The sequence below is a fragment of the Aphelocoma coerulescens genome, chromosome 8 (genome assembly GCF_041296385.1).
Source record: "Aphelocoma coerulescens isolate FSJ_1873_10779 chromosome 8, UR_Acoe_1.0, whole genome shotgun sequence".
Taxonomy (NCBI): Eukaryota; Metazoa; Chordata; class Aves; order Passeriformes; family Corvidae; genus Aphelocoma; species Aphelocoma coerulescens.
In genome coordinates this window covers 30751828-30771031 of record NC_091022.1, presented here as the reverse complement: position 1 = coordinate 30771031, position 19204 = coordinate 30751828, and the positions used below count along the sequence as shown (strand labels likewise).

General features: G+C 43.0%; 1 protein-coding gene across 4 annotated transcripts in view; it reads right to left on the bottom strand.

Annotated features, from left to right (window-relative positions):
* PATJ (PATJ crumbs cell polarity complex component) overlaps positions 1-19204 on the bottom strand; it is a 140080-nt gene that overhangs the window by 24429 nt on the left and 96447 nt on the right. For all 4 annotated transcript variants that reach the window (XM_069023561.1, XM_069023562.1, XM_069023565.1 and 1 more), the window contains 5 exons: positions 16332-16404; positions 13585-13677; positions 9370-9441; positions 8946-9063; positions 8223-8356 (listed from right to left, as the gene is read on the bottom strand). In XM_069023561.1, the coding sequence (XP_068879662.1) occupies positions 8223-8356; positions 8946-9063; positions 9370-9441; positions 13585-13677; positions 16332-16404 (490 nt within the window). The remainder of the gene's footprint in view (positions 1-8222; positions 8357-8945; positions 9064-9369; positions 9442-13584; positions 13678-16331; positions 16405-19204) is intronic.

The window sequence follows — 19204 nt, the reverse complement described above, 5'->3', positions numbered from 1 at the left end:
GCTCTGATCCCCCACCAGTAGAGTATTGCTCTGCCTGAGGATACCACTGTGACTGCACAGCTGTTGAGCAAAGGGAAGGCCCAGGAGTGAGAAAATGAGGGTCTGGCTGTGAAAATAAAGGCAGAGAAGCTGGAGAGCTCATGGAGCCTCTTGGTCAACACCTCAAAGATCAAAGCTGGTGCAGAGTGAACAAGGACTGAACAGTGAGGGCAAGGAGCCTGACAGAAATTAGCACCCACCTGTGGAAAACAGAGCTGGTACCATGTGCACAGCATGATCTGCACTGCATTGCCCTTCATCTGAGGAGGGAAGAACCCTGAACTCCCAGGGAGATGGATCTCAACTCCTCCCCCCAGGCTGTGGATATTTTTCTGCTTGATTTATAACAATTCAGAGACCTGTGAGGGGAAGAGTATCGCTCACCCCTCAGCAAAGGGCACAAACAGACATGTTAACTCTGAGAATCAAATTCAGGCAGATGGACAGCTTAATCTTTGTATCTTAAATGTCAAGAACCAGTATGGCAGAGACCTCAGGCGAGGACCACAGAGCACTGCCCTGATTGAACCTTTGGGAGAAAGGTGGTCAAGTCAGCATCCTACTCAGGAAAATCACAGACCAAGTGATCCTTAAAAGCCTGCAGGAGCATAAACCATGGTGAGAAAGTCTCACAAGCTGCTGGCTTTAGGCTTGGACTGTTCACGTGTTTCCTGCAAGTTTACAGCTCCTGAACCAGTCTCTTCAGTGTTTCTTTTCTACCATGCAGCTGTTCTTCAGCAGGACAAGCAGCAGCTTTCCACTGAAAAGCCACTGCAAAGCAGCCCCCAGGCTGTTACTGGGAATGCTGGGAATAGAGGGTGAGGGAGGAAAAGGACACAAGACATGAAGGAGGCACAAATATTAAGTACCAAGAGTATTTTGATGAAGTTGTATCCTGTGATAAAGGCAGGTCAGTATGCAAAAAGGGGTGATTTCAAAGGATGTGGAACAGAGAAATCTCCATATTCCTGGTGTTGGCTGGATTTGACAAGGAAAAAGGTCCAGATTGTGGTAAAGAGGCTTCCTGCACAGTACTGACCAGTCCTGCACTACTGCAAGTCCTGCTGCTTTAACTGAGCTGAACTTTGCTTTGAGTTTGTCTTTGTTGAGCTGTTTCAGTCCATGAACTCCAGCCATTATTGGACAGGATCAAAGGCACCTCACAGAAGGAAGGTGAACCACTCCCCACTGAGGACTGCAATAATCAGCACAGAGTGACTGAGAATGAATCCTACCACCAACCATAATCACATACTTGGTGCAGGGAATTAAGCTTTCTGCATGGATTCGAGCACTTTTCCCGAGGAAGACAAAAAGTAAACTACATATAAAAACCACACTCTGGAAAATACGGGTTCTGATTTAGTTGACACGTTGTGTTTTCCTAAGCTAACATTACACATTTCCAACTAATTTCCTACATAGCTACAAATGTTACACTGAATTAGCACTATTAAGGATAACAACACTGCAAGGGATTTTGCTGACTGCAGGATCAGTGATTTATCTCTTTCCCAGGGCAAGCACAACACCGTTTGTTATTTCCTTTTCAACTTCTATAATACTTTGTCCAGAGTAGTAAAATCGTAAAAATTTCATTTTTACAGGCTGGTTCAGAGATAAAAGCAGAAATCAACTGGTTGCACAGTGAGTTTCACTGGAGAATTAGCCCCACGCAGGAATCCCTCAGTAGTTAAAATAAACCCAGCTGCTGGTTACTTGTAGGCAGAGGAAATGACAACTGCTATGATCTCTGATCTTCCATTTGCAGGCCCAAATGGAATCTCCAAGATAACTTTTCAGCAAGGGAGGGTGAAGGTCAAGCCCAAGCAAATCACTCGACTTCTTAAGGGGGTTTTTTTATCTCATGCATCGTGCTGCAAATGCCTCCTTCTGGCACTGCAGGATTTTGCCATTGCTGGCATTCACAAACCATTAGCAGGCACCCCAAATCCTAAGCCAAACACTCCTGCAGTAACAGAGGCTGCAGAATGTAAAAATGCAGTACCATGTTAATGCAGAAATGCTTCACATTGCACGACACCCAGAAACTGCCCCGCTCAAGGTCAAAACAAAAGGTCTGTTTCCCATTTAAGAACAAGCCCCTGCAAGAGATGGTGTTCACTTGCCAACTTTCGTAAAAAAGATTAATCCACAATATCAATATGAATATAATTTTTCATACTAAAATACAGATTTATTTTAAGGAAGTGGATAGTATTTGTATTACATTTTATAGGCCCCTATAGTTACATCTGGTCCTTATTTATTTAAATTTTATTCAGCTTGCATAATATTTTTGCTTACAGTTATATTCTCTAAGATCAGAAAAGCTAAAACCTAAAAATTCAATGGCACTATTCATTAACATTCCTTTGCTCTGCAGTCATAGACATTTGCAAGCTCTCCTTTGATTCTGAAATAATAAAACTAAGGTAATAAGATGTTTAGTGTAAAAATATATGACTTAAGTCAGAATGATAGAAAGAGCTATGTTCCTGTGAATCACATGCCAAAGCAAACCAAAGTTTTTCAAAAAGTATACATGCTCATTTTAGAGGGAATAATAAAACACAGAATGACATATTAAAACCTTAACTCTCTCTCTCTCATTATTTTATTAAGTCAAAAAAAAAAAGAAAGTTTGCAGCGTACAGAGCATAGCACAGGTTATAAAGAATGCATGAGGTGCTGAATGTGTGTGACACAGGAAGCCAAAAGCCAGGGGTTTCAACCAGCAGCAGCCAGGATCCTCCTGAAGTCCATCCTGACAGGTCCTGCTGCTTTTGTATATTGTTAACTTAAATTTTACGGTTGATTTACATTCCTGGAAGACACCAGCTCCTCCAAGCAAGGCCCTGCTACGCAAGCACGCCCTACCATCAGCTAGACCCTTGCCAAAGACCCATCAAAGACATGATTTGCAAAACTTACTGCCCTAATTCCGTTTTGTGACAACTCATGTACAAAGCAGCTTGGGTTTGTCATGCTCCTGCAAGCCAACGTCCTCCTGGAACGATGATGAATCCAGCAACTCCATCTTAGCATTATCCAAGCAGGAGTCAAGGCCATTCCTCACAATTTCGAGCTAACTGCATTTAGCACCCTGTCATTAAATTGCCTTCTGGTTTATAAATGTGGGAGAGGGTTTAGGAGGGATTGCAGTTTTTCCCTCTCCCAACCGCAGACTCTCCCTCCACGATACCCAAGCCACGATTAAAAACTCAGGGCTCCTATTCCTGTTTTTCATTCCATTGTTCCATTCACTGTGTGGCAGATTTAAAAGCAGCAGCATCTACAGCCCAGATATTGCTGGAACCCCCCTGAGGCCAGTATCCCCCTTTTCATTTGTGGTTATAAGGAGAGCATATTTCACTAGAACTCTCTCAGTCTTAGCTGCACAGGATGTCTGTCTATGGAGTCACTCAGATGTTGTCTGTCTATACCTGATAAAGATATTTTTTGCCTGGATTTCAATATAACTGAAGTGGGGAGGGTGGGATGAAAGCCCAACCAAGGGAGAACCCGTTCAGTGCCACAGCAGTCACAGAGCCCTCATGCTTAGGAAGGTCCCCACTGCTGACAGACTGCAGCAGGGCACAAAGCAGAGCTCTCAGGCTTGGCTTTAGAGCAGGAACAGCCTGATTTTGGCAGCATGGAGCCCTCACAGGGTAATTATCCCTCGCAGCTCCAGGGGCAAACACCGGGGCTTGAACAGCTGCAGTTACAAGTCACAGTTTTCCTGATTATTCCCTTGCCCTGCCTTAACAGATGGGGTTTATTCAAGGGATGACTCACCTGGACTGACAGAATGAATCTAAATATTCTTCTGTCAACCTGCATCTCACCCTCAGGAAGCTCCCCAGAAAACCTTCTGGGCAAAGCCAGGTGATCAGGGAAGTTCTTTCCTCCCCAACTCCAGTGTTACCAGCTCTCCCACCAACTCATGTTAGCTGAGCACAAGCATATTCTGTTACATTTTGTGTTCCACTTCCCTGGCTTTGTGGATCGCTTCATTTTACAGAGGGAGTACCTTAAAGTTTGTTAATTGCCTTAAAAATGCTTTTTATTAAAGTCAGCTGAAAGCAAAAGTACAAAAAGAAAATTTACCACATTTGAAGTAGACAACCCAGTATAAAAAATCCTGCATAAGAGGTTTGATGTTGTTTACAACAAAAACCACACAGGACAAACACTGTTTTTCTTCCTTTCTGTGTAAGGTTGAGATAATGACCACTCCCTGCCTACTCCACCTCCAGAGAGCCCTAAGTTACAGCTCCTGCAATCTTCTTTTATATCAGAGGTGCCTCTTCAGCAATTAGCTGTGATTTCAAGCCCCAGTTGAGCCTCGGAGCCCTCCTCCCTCCCAGATTCTCTAACCCTGCTTGGAGGAACATCCCCAAACCAGCCTTGAAACTGCTGAACCCCCTCGGGCATGTCTGAGTGTCTTAATCACCCAGGCAGCAAAGACAGAGTCAATAACCACCAGTAATCAACTCGACCATCACTAAATTATTCAGCTGGCAGCAAAGCAGTGCCCCCACCCTGCAAAGAATATGTTTGTACCTTAGAGCAGTGCTTTTTCCATGTTTTGCCAGAAATCAAATCCTTCAAAATTGACTATCCTGGATCACAGAAAATCATTGCAAGTTGTTAACTGGACAAGACATGGCATCTGGGGGGGGATTATGGGGTTGGGGTATCAGAAAATCATGGAGTGGTTTGGGTTGGGAGGGAGCTCAAAGCCCATCTCATTCCATCTCCTGCCATGGGACACCTTCCACTAGGCCAGGTCGATCTAAGTCCTGTTCAACACCCACAACCTCTCTGGACAAACCCCACATGCCACCTGGATGAGTACAATTTAAAACAATTCCTTGATGCCCAGTCCTCTAAGGATTAAGATGAAAATCTCATGGGTGTCCTGGGGAGCAGCGTTACAGCCTCATTTTGGGGATGTTTCTGAAAACACTTCTCTTTTTCCCCCCTGTTCTAAATTCCCACTCTGAGGTTACTTTTACAAGTTTGATTGGACTACAACCAAAAAAAAATAAAAATCACAAACTGAAAGCCCTGTGCTTCAGCCAGCTCCACTCTGCACTTTAATTGCTTTAAAGCAGAGGCCATGTGTTGTGTTCTCTCAGGGGTACATGGGAAGGTGAAATGAAAGTGAGTGAAGAAAAAAAAAAACTTATAAAAAAATCAACGCTTAGAGGGAAATGAAATAGAACTGCTCCAGGGCTAGAGCAGCCTGAAGATCAACAACATGAAGACAACTCCCAAGGACAATCCTTCCTTCCCCATGCCTTTCCTGCAAGCACATCTTTCCAGCTGTTGCTCCCCTGCTCCTCGAGCACAGAGCCCCAGTCCTGGCTTGTAATACATCACTGGAAAGGGTTTGGAGTTTAATGGGATGGACATCTCCTCACCAGAAAACATTGCACAGGGGTTAAGACATCACTTTCCAACCTCCTGAACGAATTAACCTCCCTGCTCACAGGCTGTATTTTTCAAGTCTCTACTTGGTGATTCCTGATGAGATTCCCGAGGTTATGACTTAAAAGTTACACTCTGTATTTCATTTTGAAGCAGCCTGTCCCTGGCTGCCAGATTTATTATTCCAAAAGCTGGGCCTGTACATCTTGTGCTCAAGGATGATATAAAATATTCTGAGAGAGCTTTCCCATCCCACGTGAGCTGCTGTTGAGTACCCTCAGCTCAGCATTTTCAGATCAAGAGCATTTTAGCACAACATGGGTGAGGCCCTTATAGTCTTGCCATGTCCATTTTAGACTTGACACGTTCTGAGCAGCATTCCTGGCTTCCCCCATGCTGATAAATTACTTCTGAGATCCTAGGAGCTGGGGTTCCTGTCCTTCAGGGGTTTGCAGGCACTTCAGCTGAAGCCAATTACAATTCATTCCAATTTCTCTGCACTGCAGCAAACAGTGGGTCTTGGACACAAAATTCCTGCCACACAACAAAACCTTCAGACCTGATGAACTCCTTTGATTTTGCCTTTTTTAAAATACAAAAGATGCCCATCTGTGTAACTGAGTTAAAACCAAATGACAGACAGACAGATACATCACTCAGCTCCACGGACCTGTTTTGTTGCATTTTCTCTCTAACCTATGAAACTCAGAAACACAGAAACTTTCCTCCAGCCCTGAGCAGTATTTGCTTTGACTCCTCGTTAGGTCATGTGAACTTCATTTTGAATCTTTACAAAAGGTTTTCTGACTCCAGGACAAAAAAAAAAAAAAAAAAAAAAGGAAGGCATCCAAATAATTTGGAGAAGATCAGAAGCACAAAGTAGACAGAAAAATGGGAGGTTCCCTGCCTGTGGCAGGGGGCTGCAACTGGAGGATCTTTAAGGTCCCTTCCAACCCACACTATTCCAGGATTCTGTGATCCCACCAGCTGTGGCCACAACCCTGAGTTCCTGCCTTGAGGAGAAGGGCTTGCAGGGACTGTTTTGGAGAAGGAAGTTATGGAGAATCCCAGAGAGGCTCTCTGCACATGGCAAATGATGGGGTTAGACTGTGGTTTCCCAAAAGCACCTTGTTTCCTATGAAACACCATTTCTTGCCTTTCAATGAGCAGATTCAGAGTTAATGAAAAGAAACAGGGACTCATTTTGGTAAGTCCTGTAAGTTGAGGATCTGAAAAGTGGGGAGTTGGACCTCCCTCCCTTCATGGTTTCAGTTACTGCACTCCAGTGCAAAGACTTTTAAAATCAACTCCTAGGAGGACACTTTAATGAATAAACTAATGAAAGCGTAATACTTAACCAAAAGCATTTACTCAATTTAAAGAATAAAACCCTTTGCATTTTTCTCATCTGCTCTGTAAAGCAGTTATTTACAATTTTCATTTATTTATATTAAAATCTCATGAAAGACACACACCATATTGCATCTGACAGACTGCCATGTACTATTTCCAAATTCCAGTTAAATGAAAAAGCAGGGAGATGACTAACATTGAGCAACTTATTTGAATTTACTCAACATTGAGGAGCTTGACAAAAAAAGGGACTGTGGACAAAACTGTGCATGGCTGGAGAGAGTGAAAACTAACTCAGCTCCATCTCCATGGGACACAGAGCAATTCATCCTAGCTCTACATAACTGGAGACTGGGATAAATGGGAGAAAAACCTACATTTTTTCTGATTTCAGCTTTAATGCTGTAAAAGATCCAGCCCACACTCTGCAAAACAAAACTTTCCTTTTCCTTCTGAATTCCCTTCTTCTTCCCTTTCAATTTTTTTTCTTCTTTATTTTATTTGGGTTTTTTTTGTCTGGAAGAAGACTACTACATTGCAACTGTCTGTACCTGCTGACACTCACTGCACTTTGATGCTTCATGATGCACCTCTATGATATTTTGGGGAGTAACTGCATGTACCAGAGCAGCTCCACTGCCTGGAGAGTCTTTGTGTCAGGGAATTCAGGAGAACCCAGCAAAGACACCTCTGCAACAGACTTGTTTACTGAAAGAACGTAATTTGACATTTAAAAAACCTAATCTGGCTTCTCTTACACTGTAGCAAAGCATCTCTCAAATGGAAAAGTGGAGAGCAGACAGCAAGAGCAGAGGCAGAGGGGAGTTTAGCATCACTAATTTGCTGAGCTCACGCTTGAACTGATACATTTTAATTCATCTGACGACAGTTTTTTTTAAAAACCATCATATCCAAGAGGCAGATTAAGCCAAAAGACACAGAAAACAATAGAAGATTACCTTTGGTTTACTTCTGTTCTGCAAGGGCTTTTGCTGGCAGGCAGATAAATCACAGTTTGTTTAAACAGCTACTGAGCATTTCTGCTGTCAAGACAGAGGCATTATCCTTGCTGAGACAGCTCTACCTCTGCAACATTAACTTCTAGCCCAGCCATTCTGGTAACTTACCTGCTTGCAACTCCTAATTCACAATGCTTAAATAAAAGAAAACACATTTGCAACCTCTGGCCACAGCAGAAAAACTACTGAAACACAATTTAGACAGGAACATCATCTGATCTGACACAAGGCAAAATTGCCAGTTTTTTAATGGAGGTTATAGTTGGCTTGTCCTCCCTGTCCTGAGCAATTTATTAAAGCAATTACACATTAAGGGCATTATTATTTTCCATGTTTCCTTTGTCTGCAGCAAGTATGAGTTTAACAGAAACTCACCAGTGGAGTGTCCTTGCCCCCAACGATGCTGAGCCCGAGGCCTGAGCGACCCTTGGAGATCTCTATGGTCATCTCCTGCCCTGGAACTATGGGACATGTTGCTGGATCCACAGGCAGTGGAGGTGGGAAGACACCTGAGAGCATAAAAAGAACATAGTAAGTCACACAATACAACAAGAAAATGAGAACCACCAAAGGAATCGTGTGACAACAACTAACTAAGCTTTTGTTGGCTCTTCACCTTTACAAAATTGAACTAGAGAACCACTCTGAGTCACTTCTGAAGTCTCTAAACCAGAGTGACTTGAGTTCTAGGAGCAAATGCTCCCAGTAAATGCCTATGAGGACATATAATTTGGTTTTGACCTATACAATTCAGATCATGATGGCAAGGGATACTCCATACAGGACAGATAAGGCCATATTCCAGCACCATGGAATGGACAGCATGTCCCAAATGGTCTTTCCTTCTATTTCAATCAAAACCAAGATCATCTCTGTACATAAAAGTCAAGAGAAACAAGTGAAGACAGCTTCAAGCTCTCAAAAATTGTGAAAGGAGAGAAAAATACAAACACTTTATAAAATAACTTTGAATAAGTCATTAGATGTTCAAAGAAACAAAACTTCAGCAAAAGTTATCTGGAAAACAAAATGAAAACATCCATCTTGGGTTAGGGTACTAAAAATATACTGAATTGTGGAAAAATCACTGGTTCCTACTACGGCTGGGGACTTCTGCCTCGGGAGAAAGGCAAGCGGGTGCTGGCTCCAGGGGAATCTCCTGAGAGCTCACAGGGGCTTTCGTGGAAGATCTGGACTGTTTGATCTGGTTGAGGACCTAAAAGCAAAGCAGAAGCAAGAGAGATCAGTGATCTGTCACAGGAAGGGTGATATGATGAGGTCATTAGCATCAGCTGTTGATTATCGTGCCTCGCTAAATCCTCAAAGTCAATAGAAGGAAAACAAGCAATTTCCACACATTTAAAGGGGAGCCAGTAATTTTTTACGTTTCCATCAATAAAATTAGTTCAATGTCTCCCCAGTTAATCCCTTCCCCCCATAAATCACTCAGTCTTCAACCAAATCAAGTCCTCAGGCTTACTGGTTAACATAAACACACAAACATTTCCCTAAACACACATACATTTTCTGGGAGCTGCTCCTCTGTCTCCTGCTGATCTGCCACCACTGGTGTGTCAGCTTTACATTTCACATCCTACAAAGTCAAAAAAGAAAGTGAGATGTATTGAAAATGTCTCATTAGCTTCAATAAAATATCTTCCAAAACTCAGGAAGATGGTTCTAGGGAAATACAGGGATATTTTGGAGGGACAGGACACAGGGAATGGCTTCCCAGTGCCAGAGGGCAGGGCTGGATGGGATATTGGGAAGGAATTGTTCCCTGGGAGGGTGGGCAGGCCCTGGCACAGGGTGCCCAGAGCAGCTGGGGCTGCCCCTGGATCCCTGGCAGTGTCCAAGGCCAGGCTGGATGGGGCTTGGAGCAATCTGGGATAGTGGAAGATGTCCCTGCCATGGTGGGGGTGGCACTGGATGGGCTTTGAGGTCCCTTCCAACCCAAACCAGTCTGTGATTCCATGATTTCTTCATGTAAGCCCATTTGTAGCACTAAACAAATCTGAAGGCCAAAACTGAAAAGAGGAAAAGCTGCTGTGAGCACAGGGAACATCAGGAGTTACTAAAATCACACCCCTCAGTTCTGAAGGCATGCAATGCACAGGAGGGATTCTTGGGGAGGAGATTATCACATGTGCTCTGTACTGTTCCAGAGCAATGTGAAGCTCTGGAATGACTGGGACAGCAATTCCCAAGCTGTACAGGGACCCCTCAGTGCCCACAGCAGGAAGGGGTTCAAAGTCACCTGCTCTCTCCTCCCCCTCCTTTTTTGGCTCTCCTAAATAAAGCAACTGCTTCAAATGCATCCTCCAGCCTCATTAAAAAGGTCTCCAACAATGGTACCTCAATCACTGGCTCCACCTTTAGCCTAATTTCTTTCTGTACCTTTGCAATACACTAAAATATATTTTTATCTCCTACTTCTACAACTGCTTCCAGACAGTTACAGTGCCCTCCCTTGTTGGCTCTTCACTAAACTCAGGCCCCTGTGATCCCAGTAATAGTTAATTATCTTATGCCATATTAAAACCCCTGATAAACAGTCTGTTTTGCAGAAATTATGAGCACCAACTTTCAAAGAATATTTCAAATCTTTTTCAAATATTCAAAAGAATTTTTAATTAAGATGACAATTTATAAATTAAAAGTAAACAGAATTGTAGGTAACTCAGCTTGAGAATACTGGCCTTGTTTGCTGGAGTTTTGTTATGTTAAATCATGCCAACCCCCACAGGAGTTCTTTTTTCCCCTTGAATTTTTCTCCAAGCTTGCTGTAACTCTACAACTGCAACTATTATCCAAAAGGATAACAGGAAAAAAGATAAAGTGGTGATCTCATTGTATTATCAGAGGTGTCAGGGGAGAAATGAGAAGACTGCTTTGTCATTTTCTGAGAGATTGTTTTAATGAGCAATGAAAAATTACTTCATACTTCCCTTTTTCATTGTGATATGTGACTAAAATCTGAAGCTTCATCTTGCAGAGCAAATAAGCACCAGGCACCACCTTTACACCTCTCTGATCTTTTAACTGAGGCTGTGCTAGAGGTACCTGAACAGAATAAGCACCAAATACACCCAGCATTTGTCAAAAGCCTGCAGCCCAACTGGTTTAATCAAGTTCAACCCCCTCAACTCCATCCCAAAGCACTTTCACACAGCCCCTCCTCTCTGCCAGCGTTTCAAGGGTGTATTTTCTGTTTGTGGTAAAGACAGATTATTGTTCCAAGTTCAAACCTTTAAAGGCAAATGAATCCATTCTCACCTCTGTCAGATTAAAACTTCCAAGAACATCTCAAAGCCCCCTCCATCAATTCTTTTCCAAGGACACCTTATGGAAAGTCAGATGTCTCCAGCCCTCAGAAACCCAGGGCCTTCTCTGAGACCACCTCAAACCTCAGCTAATAAACACACAGACTTTGCCTAACACTTCCACTGGCTCCAGTTCAGAAACAAAGTTGTTTTCCTTCCCCCTTCTTATCATCCCAGCCTACAATGATGTCCATTATACAACTTTATAGCTTTTAAAGTGATGAAGTGACAACAAAGAGTATGTTGTGAGAGACTGACAAATTTATCAGCAACAGATGAATAGAGAATGATGTGAATTTTTTAATTTTCCTTTTATTACAGCTGTCACTTGGTGAGACATCCTGCCCGTGCTTTGAGCTGTACATACTTGTGGAAGATCTCTGCTGATAAGCACATACTTTTTATTTACTCAGTGAACTTGATCTTACTTGTTGACTTTTACCTTCCTGATTTCTCCTGACATATGACTGAGAAATTCAGTAACAATGGTGAAGTAGCACTGAGGCTCTGGTAGCAACCATCATGCTATGAAAAACAAGGCACTGTTTTCTTTTGCTTCCACACTCACTAGAAGACTGGAAGAGAAATCTCCCTTCCCCAAAACACCAGTTTCTCTTGTGCTGCACTGCAGAGTCAAAGTCTTAATGCCAGTTGTGCCTACAAACCCACTCCCTTCTGGCCAGAACCATCAGCACTCCCAAACTGAGATCCACTCAGAAGTATTTCCCATGTAGGTTTAAAATCCTGTTGGTAAGAAAACTCTGAAATGATGAAACTGGCTTTTACTGCTCTTTTTCATCCATTTATACCCATAAACCAAGGGCTGCCCCAACTGGAGGCATTATGGAATGAGCAGTTGGACCTACAGGCATTCCAATACTTCTCCAAGTGCAGGCCTTTTCCTTCTCTTACCTCTCTGCCATTGCTCTGTTTGGACAACTCTTTTTTCTTTCTTTTCTTTTACCTTTCAACTTCTACCCTTTGGCTCCAGAGCTCCCTTCTTTCTGGCTCCAAGTCTGAAAAGAAGCTGCCAATATATTCTGGGTTTCCTGTGGTTACAGAGGTGTCTTCCCTCCACACCTGCCTTGGATTGCTGCAATTTCTTTTTCCCATTAAATCCACCCCTCCTCCAACACCACCCAAAGAGCTGCACAGCACAACAGTCTACACCAAGAGTTCACTTTTGTATAACATATTTCATATGTTTTTCTCCTCTTCAGTCTTTGAGCAATTTCTCGTATTACCTTGCAACCCCTATCAAATTTCTTGCCAAGCTGAGCAAGAACTCCAATAAAAACAGGTGAATGACACCTGCAACTAGATGCAGTGAAACTCTGATTCATTTGTATTCCAGCCCATCAGAGGAATCTGCACAAGGCTACCAAACAGCAATAACTCAACCTTTTTGCAATCCGTTAGGGACATAAATCAATCCATGGGTGATTAATTCTGATGCTTGAACAGCACATAACACTTCCTAACTCTTGGAATTTGCAGACTCATTAATTAAACACTTACTAGCTACAGAGCATTATGTATGTTAAATATATATTTGCAAACCCCGAGACACTCCTTGCAAGAGACACGACGGAGCAGGAAGAAGATATCTAAGAGGAAAAATATCCAGAATTGCTGGGTTTCCTTAGCTGAGGACACACACAGACAAGACTGTGCACCCACAGCAAGTCCTGCACTCCTTGAAACTGGAGTAGGCAGCAAAAAGACTCTCTCAGCAAATTTGGAGGTACCTCCAGGTTAGTCATGTTTAGTGTTTTCCATTTTAAGCTTTTAACACAGGGGCCAAAAAAAAGAGACCAGAGCTGCACCCTGAAGGACTTTCAGATTCCTGATAATGCATGATCCTGACCCATTAAACAACAAAAAGCTCCACCTGTATCAATGAGAAGTTCAGTATTTATTACAGTGCACACTGACAGAACCACATTAAACCACAAGTTATGGCCTTAATGCAGAAATTACTGAGAGCAACTCTATAGCTGTGTTATTCAGGAGGCAAGACTAGATTATGATAATAGACATCTTGGCCTTAGAATTTATGAAGCTATGAATATAAATAAGAATATGATTTACAGACCAGGCTTTTTCTGAAGTTTGTCACACATGGATGGCAGGAGTGGAAATGCAATCCCCTCACTCACCAAGAACCCAGGAGAGGGCCAAAATGCTACATGAAAACTCTTATCTTGGTATTTTAACAAGTTGTACTGAGTGCTTTGTTCATGAAACAGGCTGTGTATGTAAAGCTGAGTTTAATTCTGCTTTTACCTGTACTCGATATTATTTGACAAAAGTGCTGCAACACTCCAGTGAAAAGGCAGAGAAAACCAATCAAGCCAGTGAGCCTGCATTTTCTAAACTCTAATCATCATTAAATATTGCCTTAATTCACTTACAGCCTTGTTGCATTCCTCATCAGTCAGGCTTTTCATGACAACTTCCAAGCTCGGGTCTTCCTCGCCACTTGCAGGTTCGGTGCCACCGTGGTCCTGGGAGAAAGGATTGACAACAGCTTTTAAACAGAGCTCTGGCTCCCCATAACAGCTGAAGAGAAAAATTAGACAGTTTTACCCTTTTTTGTTGGTTTTTTACACAAGGGACAGCATGACAAGGTAGAAAGATCCAAAATTAAAGCCTCCCAATGTCAGGGGGCAAATGAGGGATGCAAGTCTGGAAAGGCAAACCTTGGTCCCCACTTGGCTGACACAAAGCACCACAAGGTGTTCCCAAACCTGCACTTAGGGGCAGCTTGGGGGCAGCTTTCAAGGCCAGACTAATCCCTATCAACTGGGAAAGCTGCTGACTTGGTATGAAGAGGCTTTCTCCAGACCTCTACCTCATGCTCAGCAATTTTCCTCCACACAGTCTGAACAGCTTGGGAAAATCATGGAATGGTTTGGGTTGGAAGGGACCTCAAAGCCCATCCAGTGCCACCCCATCCCAGGCTGCTCCAAGCCCCAATGTCCAACCTGGCCTTGGGCACTGCCAGGGATCCAGGGGCAGCCCCAGCTGCTCTGGGCACCCTGTGCCAGGGCCTGCCCACCCTCCCAGGGAACAATTCCTTCCCAATCTCCCATCCATCCCTGCCCTCTGGCACTGGGAAGCCATTCTCTGTGCCCTGTCCCTCCATGCCTTGTCCCCAGTCCCTCTCCAGCTCTCCTGGAGCCCCTTCAGGCCCTGCCAGGGGCTCTGAGCTCTCCCTGGAGCCTTCTCCTCTCCAGGTGAACATTCCCAGCTCTCCCAGCGTGGCTCCAGAGCACAGGGACTCCAGCCCTGGAGCCTCCTCTGGACCCGTTAGGCCTAGGAACAAAACTATTTCTGAATTTTCATTAGACATTTTACATTTAAGTGAATAACTCAGATGTCTCGACCACCACTTGAGGGGACAAGGTACCTCTGTTCACTGTTGTAAAAGAAAATCTCATTCTGCAGCTTTCTGGTGATTGAAACTTCTTAAAACATATTTTACAGCAATTAATAGTCAATATACTCTGTTTCTGGTGGCTTGCCCACAGTATCACACCACAACATTGTCTTATCCTGTCCTGAAACTCCGTGCAATGAAGCAAAACCCTGATTTAAGGTGTATTTACTGTTTATCACTTTTCATACAATGAAGATAAAGAGATAAGCTGCAGATAGAGAGACAAGATAAAGATCAAGAGACAAGCTGAAGAAAACTAACACAAGAATCCATGGTAACTACAGCACCCTGATAGTCCATTACACCAGCCAGGCTGTTTAATGTGATCTGACAAGTTACATGTGGGATGCATGTAACACATAATGTTAAATATTTATGTGGTATTTCAAAGAAATTTGAAGATATCATTTCAAGATAGAAGGCTATTTTTTTCTTTATTTAAAGACAGGAAAAGCTGCCGAGGAAAGCAATGTAAACTTCTGTATAACATCACTATATTTGGTTATGTTGATTTTATATAATAAAAAGGTACCAGCCCGAAGTAAAAACTTGCATTTACTTATAAAATGAACATAATGTAAATAGTAAGAACTTGCCATTAATGCATGAAACTCAGCCCACAAGCATCTACCTCTAAAGGCAAACAAAGACACACTTTGGTGGAGCCTAATTACAGCCATTTGACCACAGCCAGAATGTGCCTAAACAAAGCTTTGTGCTTCACCCTGAAGGCACAAATATTAAACAAAGCTGGGAACAAATGCAGGTATTAAAGAGTCAACAAAACTAAAATGAACTCTGTAAGTCGTAGAGTAATTTATAAAGCACCAGCTGCACCTGGGACACTGCTGGTGTGGAGGGGAGAAGGAAAAGCCAAAGCACTGTCCAAAAATGACTCAGATCCAAGTAAAATCTAAGCAGGTCTTGCACTGTACAGCACTAGGCCTGCAAGGAGCAGCCATCAGAGGTAATAGAATCTGGAAAACAACAGCAAGAGTGCAAGCAGGAGACACATCCAGCGTTACCTCCCGTGGCCTTGTGCTGAGGGATCCCAGCCGTGCTCATGGAAACACCAGGAGTTCAGTGCACATGAATTTATTGAGGCAAGACCAAACCCCAATTGAATTACAAAACATCTTTTGCTTTATTAGCTCAGATAGAAATGGAATTAAAAAGTAACAGCAAGGCTAACCATGTAGTTTATCTAGAAAATTTAGTTACACCATATTGAGATGTCAAAATGATAACAAGTGTGGTGACTGCAGGGATTCCTGGTGCACAGGGGAGCAATCAGTCTGCACTGGGGTTGAGGTAGCAACAAGAATCACGAAAAACACTGGCAGCATTACCACACTGAGATTGTTTTTGCATTGGAAGATTATTCCAGGCACAAGTGCCTCACCACAACTACTCTGAGCAGCTGAAAAAGGAGCAGGACAGGAGGTGGCAAGGTTTTAATTTGGAGCCTTCTCTTCCTCCTATACAGCAATAACCTGTTTAATACCTGCTGTTAATGCCATGCAGGCCTGTCAGCAACAACCAAATCAATAAAAAAGAGACAGGGCAAAATAAGCCTATTAGGCCAAGTCTCTACCCAATGCATTTTATGATCCTGGGTTTAATTGGACAAGGTGCTCAAACTTATCACGAGCTGCTAATTATGATTAATCTGACCAATTTAGCAGTCCTTAATTAAAAACAACAGCCCACAAACCTTACCTCAATAGCAGAGTGGGAGCCTGAAGGCAGTGGGAAGGGAGTGACAGCCATCTGGTTGACTGCATCTTCACTTCTGTACAACAAAACAACAACATGTTACACGTCAGACCAGGGTGGACAAACTTCTCCTTTGAGTTGCCTCTGACCATTAAGAAAATACCTCACGAGCACGAGAACTGTTTCTTACCAGAGTTAGAGCTTAGAAAATCACTTCATTTTTGCTGTGGTTCTTTGCTCCCCAACAGATCACACCCCCCCATGGGACCAGAGTAGGTTCATCTGGACCACACTGACATCAGGGCCTCTGGAAATCTAATTTTGTGTAGATTAGGATTTGTGAGGATGCAGTTGGAGTTTATGGTCCCTACACATCCGTAGATGTGCTAACACTCAGTTAGCCTCTTTTAATAGTCTCTGCATCTGTAAATTGCTTGTTTAAAGTTTCATGTTCACACTACTGAAATACAGTACCTGTTTTAACATAACAGATTGCTTTTTCTTTTTTTGTTCATTTTTGCTGTAGTCTTTTCCAAAAGATTCAATGTAAAAACTTGGAAGAGATTTTATAAAATGCAGAGAGGATATGAACATTGATTCTCCCTATACATAAAGTGAATTATTTTTCCAAAATGCTTATGATGTATGGCATTTTCTTCTTACTCTTTAAAATGCCTCTGAAGCTGACATCTGATTAGTTTGTGAATGTTTTTTCCTTTAATAGCATTCTGCCTTGCTAATCTTTTTCCTCGACTGCCATTGAAACTGATTTGTTTTCTGGAATTAGCTCTGCATTTTTTTGGCCTCTGTAAAACAAAACCAGGTAACAGATGACTTCAGTGGTATCACCTAAGGCAAAACATCACAGAATCACAGAATGGTTTGGGTTGGAAGGGACCTTAAAGATCATCTCATTCCACCCCCTGCCATGGGCAGGGACACCTCCCACTATCCCAGGCTGCTCCAAGCCCCAGTGTCCAGCCTGGCCTTGGGCACTGCCAGGCATCCAGGGGCAGCCCCAGCTGCTCTGGGCACCCTGTGCCAGGGCCTCCCCACCCTCAGAGGGAGGAATTTCTTCCCAATATCCAATCTAAATCTACCCTCAGTCAGCTTAAAGCCATTCCCCCCTGTCCTGTCACTTCATGCCTTTTCACAAAGTCCCTCTCCAGCCCTTTTGCAGGAGGAATCAGTGATGTTGCTGCTTCACAGGTACAGTTCTTAGATGAAAGGAAGTGACTTCTCATGGCTCTTCTGGGTTTGATTTCTGGTCCTGTTTACTACATTCCATGTTACTGTGACACGAGCAGAATTTTTTCCTCTTTAATTTCTGGAATAAACTATTAGACTAGTATGTCTTTAAACACATTTTATGGAAGTGCCTGGAAGAAAAAAGTCTCATTTTCCTGCTGAAGGGTTCAAACACATGGAGCTAGCATGTTCTGATCACTGAGAAATAACACTGTGAATCAACAGCTCTCAGCACAGCAGAGAACGGGAGTCACAGGCATTTGAAATGATAAATCCTGCAGGCAAAGGTTGGTGAATTCATTTGCTTATCTTCAACCACACAGCCACACAATTCAAAGGAGCTGGTTGGGTGCTGCTCAGTGCTGTCCTGGCTCCCAGCCTCTCCTCCTGGCCCTGCTCAGAGCCTTGCAAGAGTGAGAACCCAGGCTGGGAGTGGGTTCGTGGTGCAGAGACGCAGGGCCAGGACAGGCATCTGAGGCAGGCACGGAACCAAGCCCATGAATTTCATCAACATTTCTCAATTTCCAAGTGCATTTCACCCTGCAGGGCATATTGGGCAAGGACATTTTCCCTGCTCTTAACTTCGTGAGACATCGATCTCATTATGGTCGGTGCTTTTCTAACCTACAGGAATAAATCAGCACGGGGGGGCCCAGTGATTTTTCCTTGACAGCAGAGGTTTTCCTGACAATAGTTTATGTGAAGAACAATCAGCATGAAAAGTAACCCCACTCTGCAGCTCACAATGCAGGCTGCATGCCGTGCAATTATGAGCAAACATGGAAGTAAAAAGGAATATATATAAGCTTTTATAAGAAGCACCCTAAAAATTGCTAGACAGGAGCTTCATGACAAACTGGGGTGTAATTAATTATCCAAACTAGTTTTCACTTCATACCCACACACCTTTGTACTTTTTTCCACCAGTGGGAAAATATCTTTATGCAGCTTTAAGTGGATGGCCATTTTTATTCCAAGCAATAAAAAAACACTTATGGTAATTCCCCAGGGAAAAAAAATGCAAAAATATAAAAAACCCCAAGGTTACACAGTGTCACAACTTGTAATCTCCCCCTGCTAGGACTCGTTCATATTTAAATACTTTAATGCTGCTTCAAAGGAGAATGCTTCAAAGCAGAATCAAAGTGGGAATATATTTTAAAGTGACAGATCTAATAATAAATTGCTGTTTCTGCTCTCCACTTCCACAAGTGTCCTCAACTAAAACTTGAATTTATTTACGACTAAAAGGAGCAATCATTTTCTTTTGATGCAGGGGCAGACAGCTTAGAAGCTGAACATCATATTCAAATTACAGTGACTCCAGACGAGCATTCAACATATTTGCCAATAGTTGCTCCAGAACCACCTCCAAAAAAGCTGTTCTCAGTTAATGGTGCTCAATATTGCTTGGGGTTAAGGTGTCTAAACCTTCACACTCAAGAACAGGCTTCATTCCTGACTACATTTTACTTCTTTCTAGTCTAAATAGGACCCCTGGACATTCCCCAGAGAAAAACTCCTGATGTTTTGCTCCACCTGCAGCTTTGGCAAAGGCAAATACATTTATTATTGACTTAACTGCCACAAATACTTGGTACAAAAGAAGCCTAAAGAGAGCCACCTGC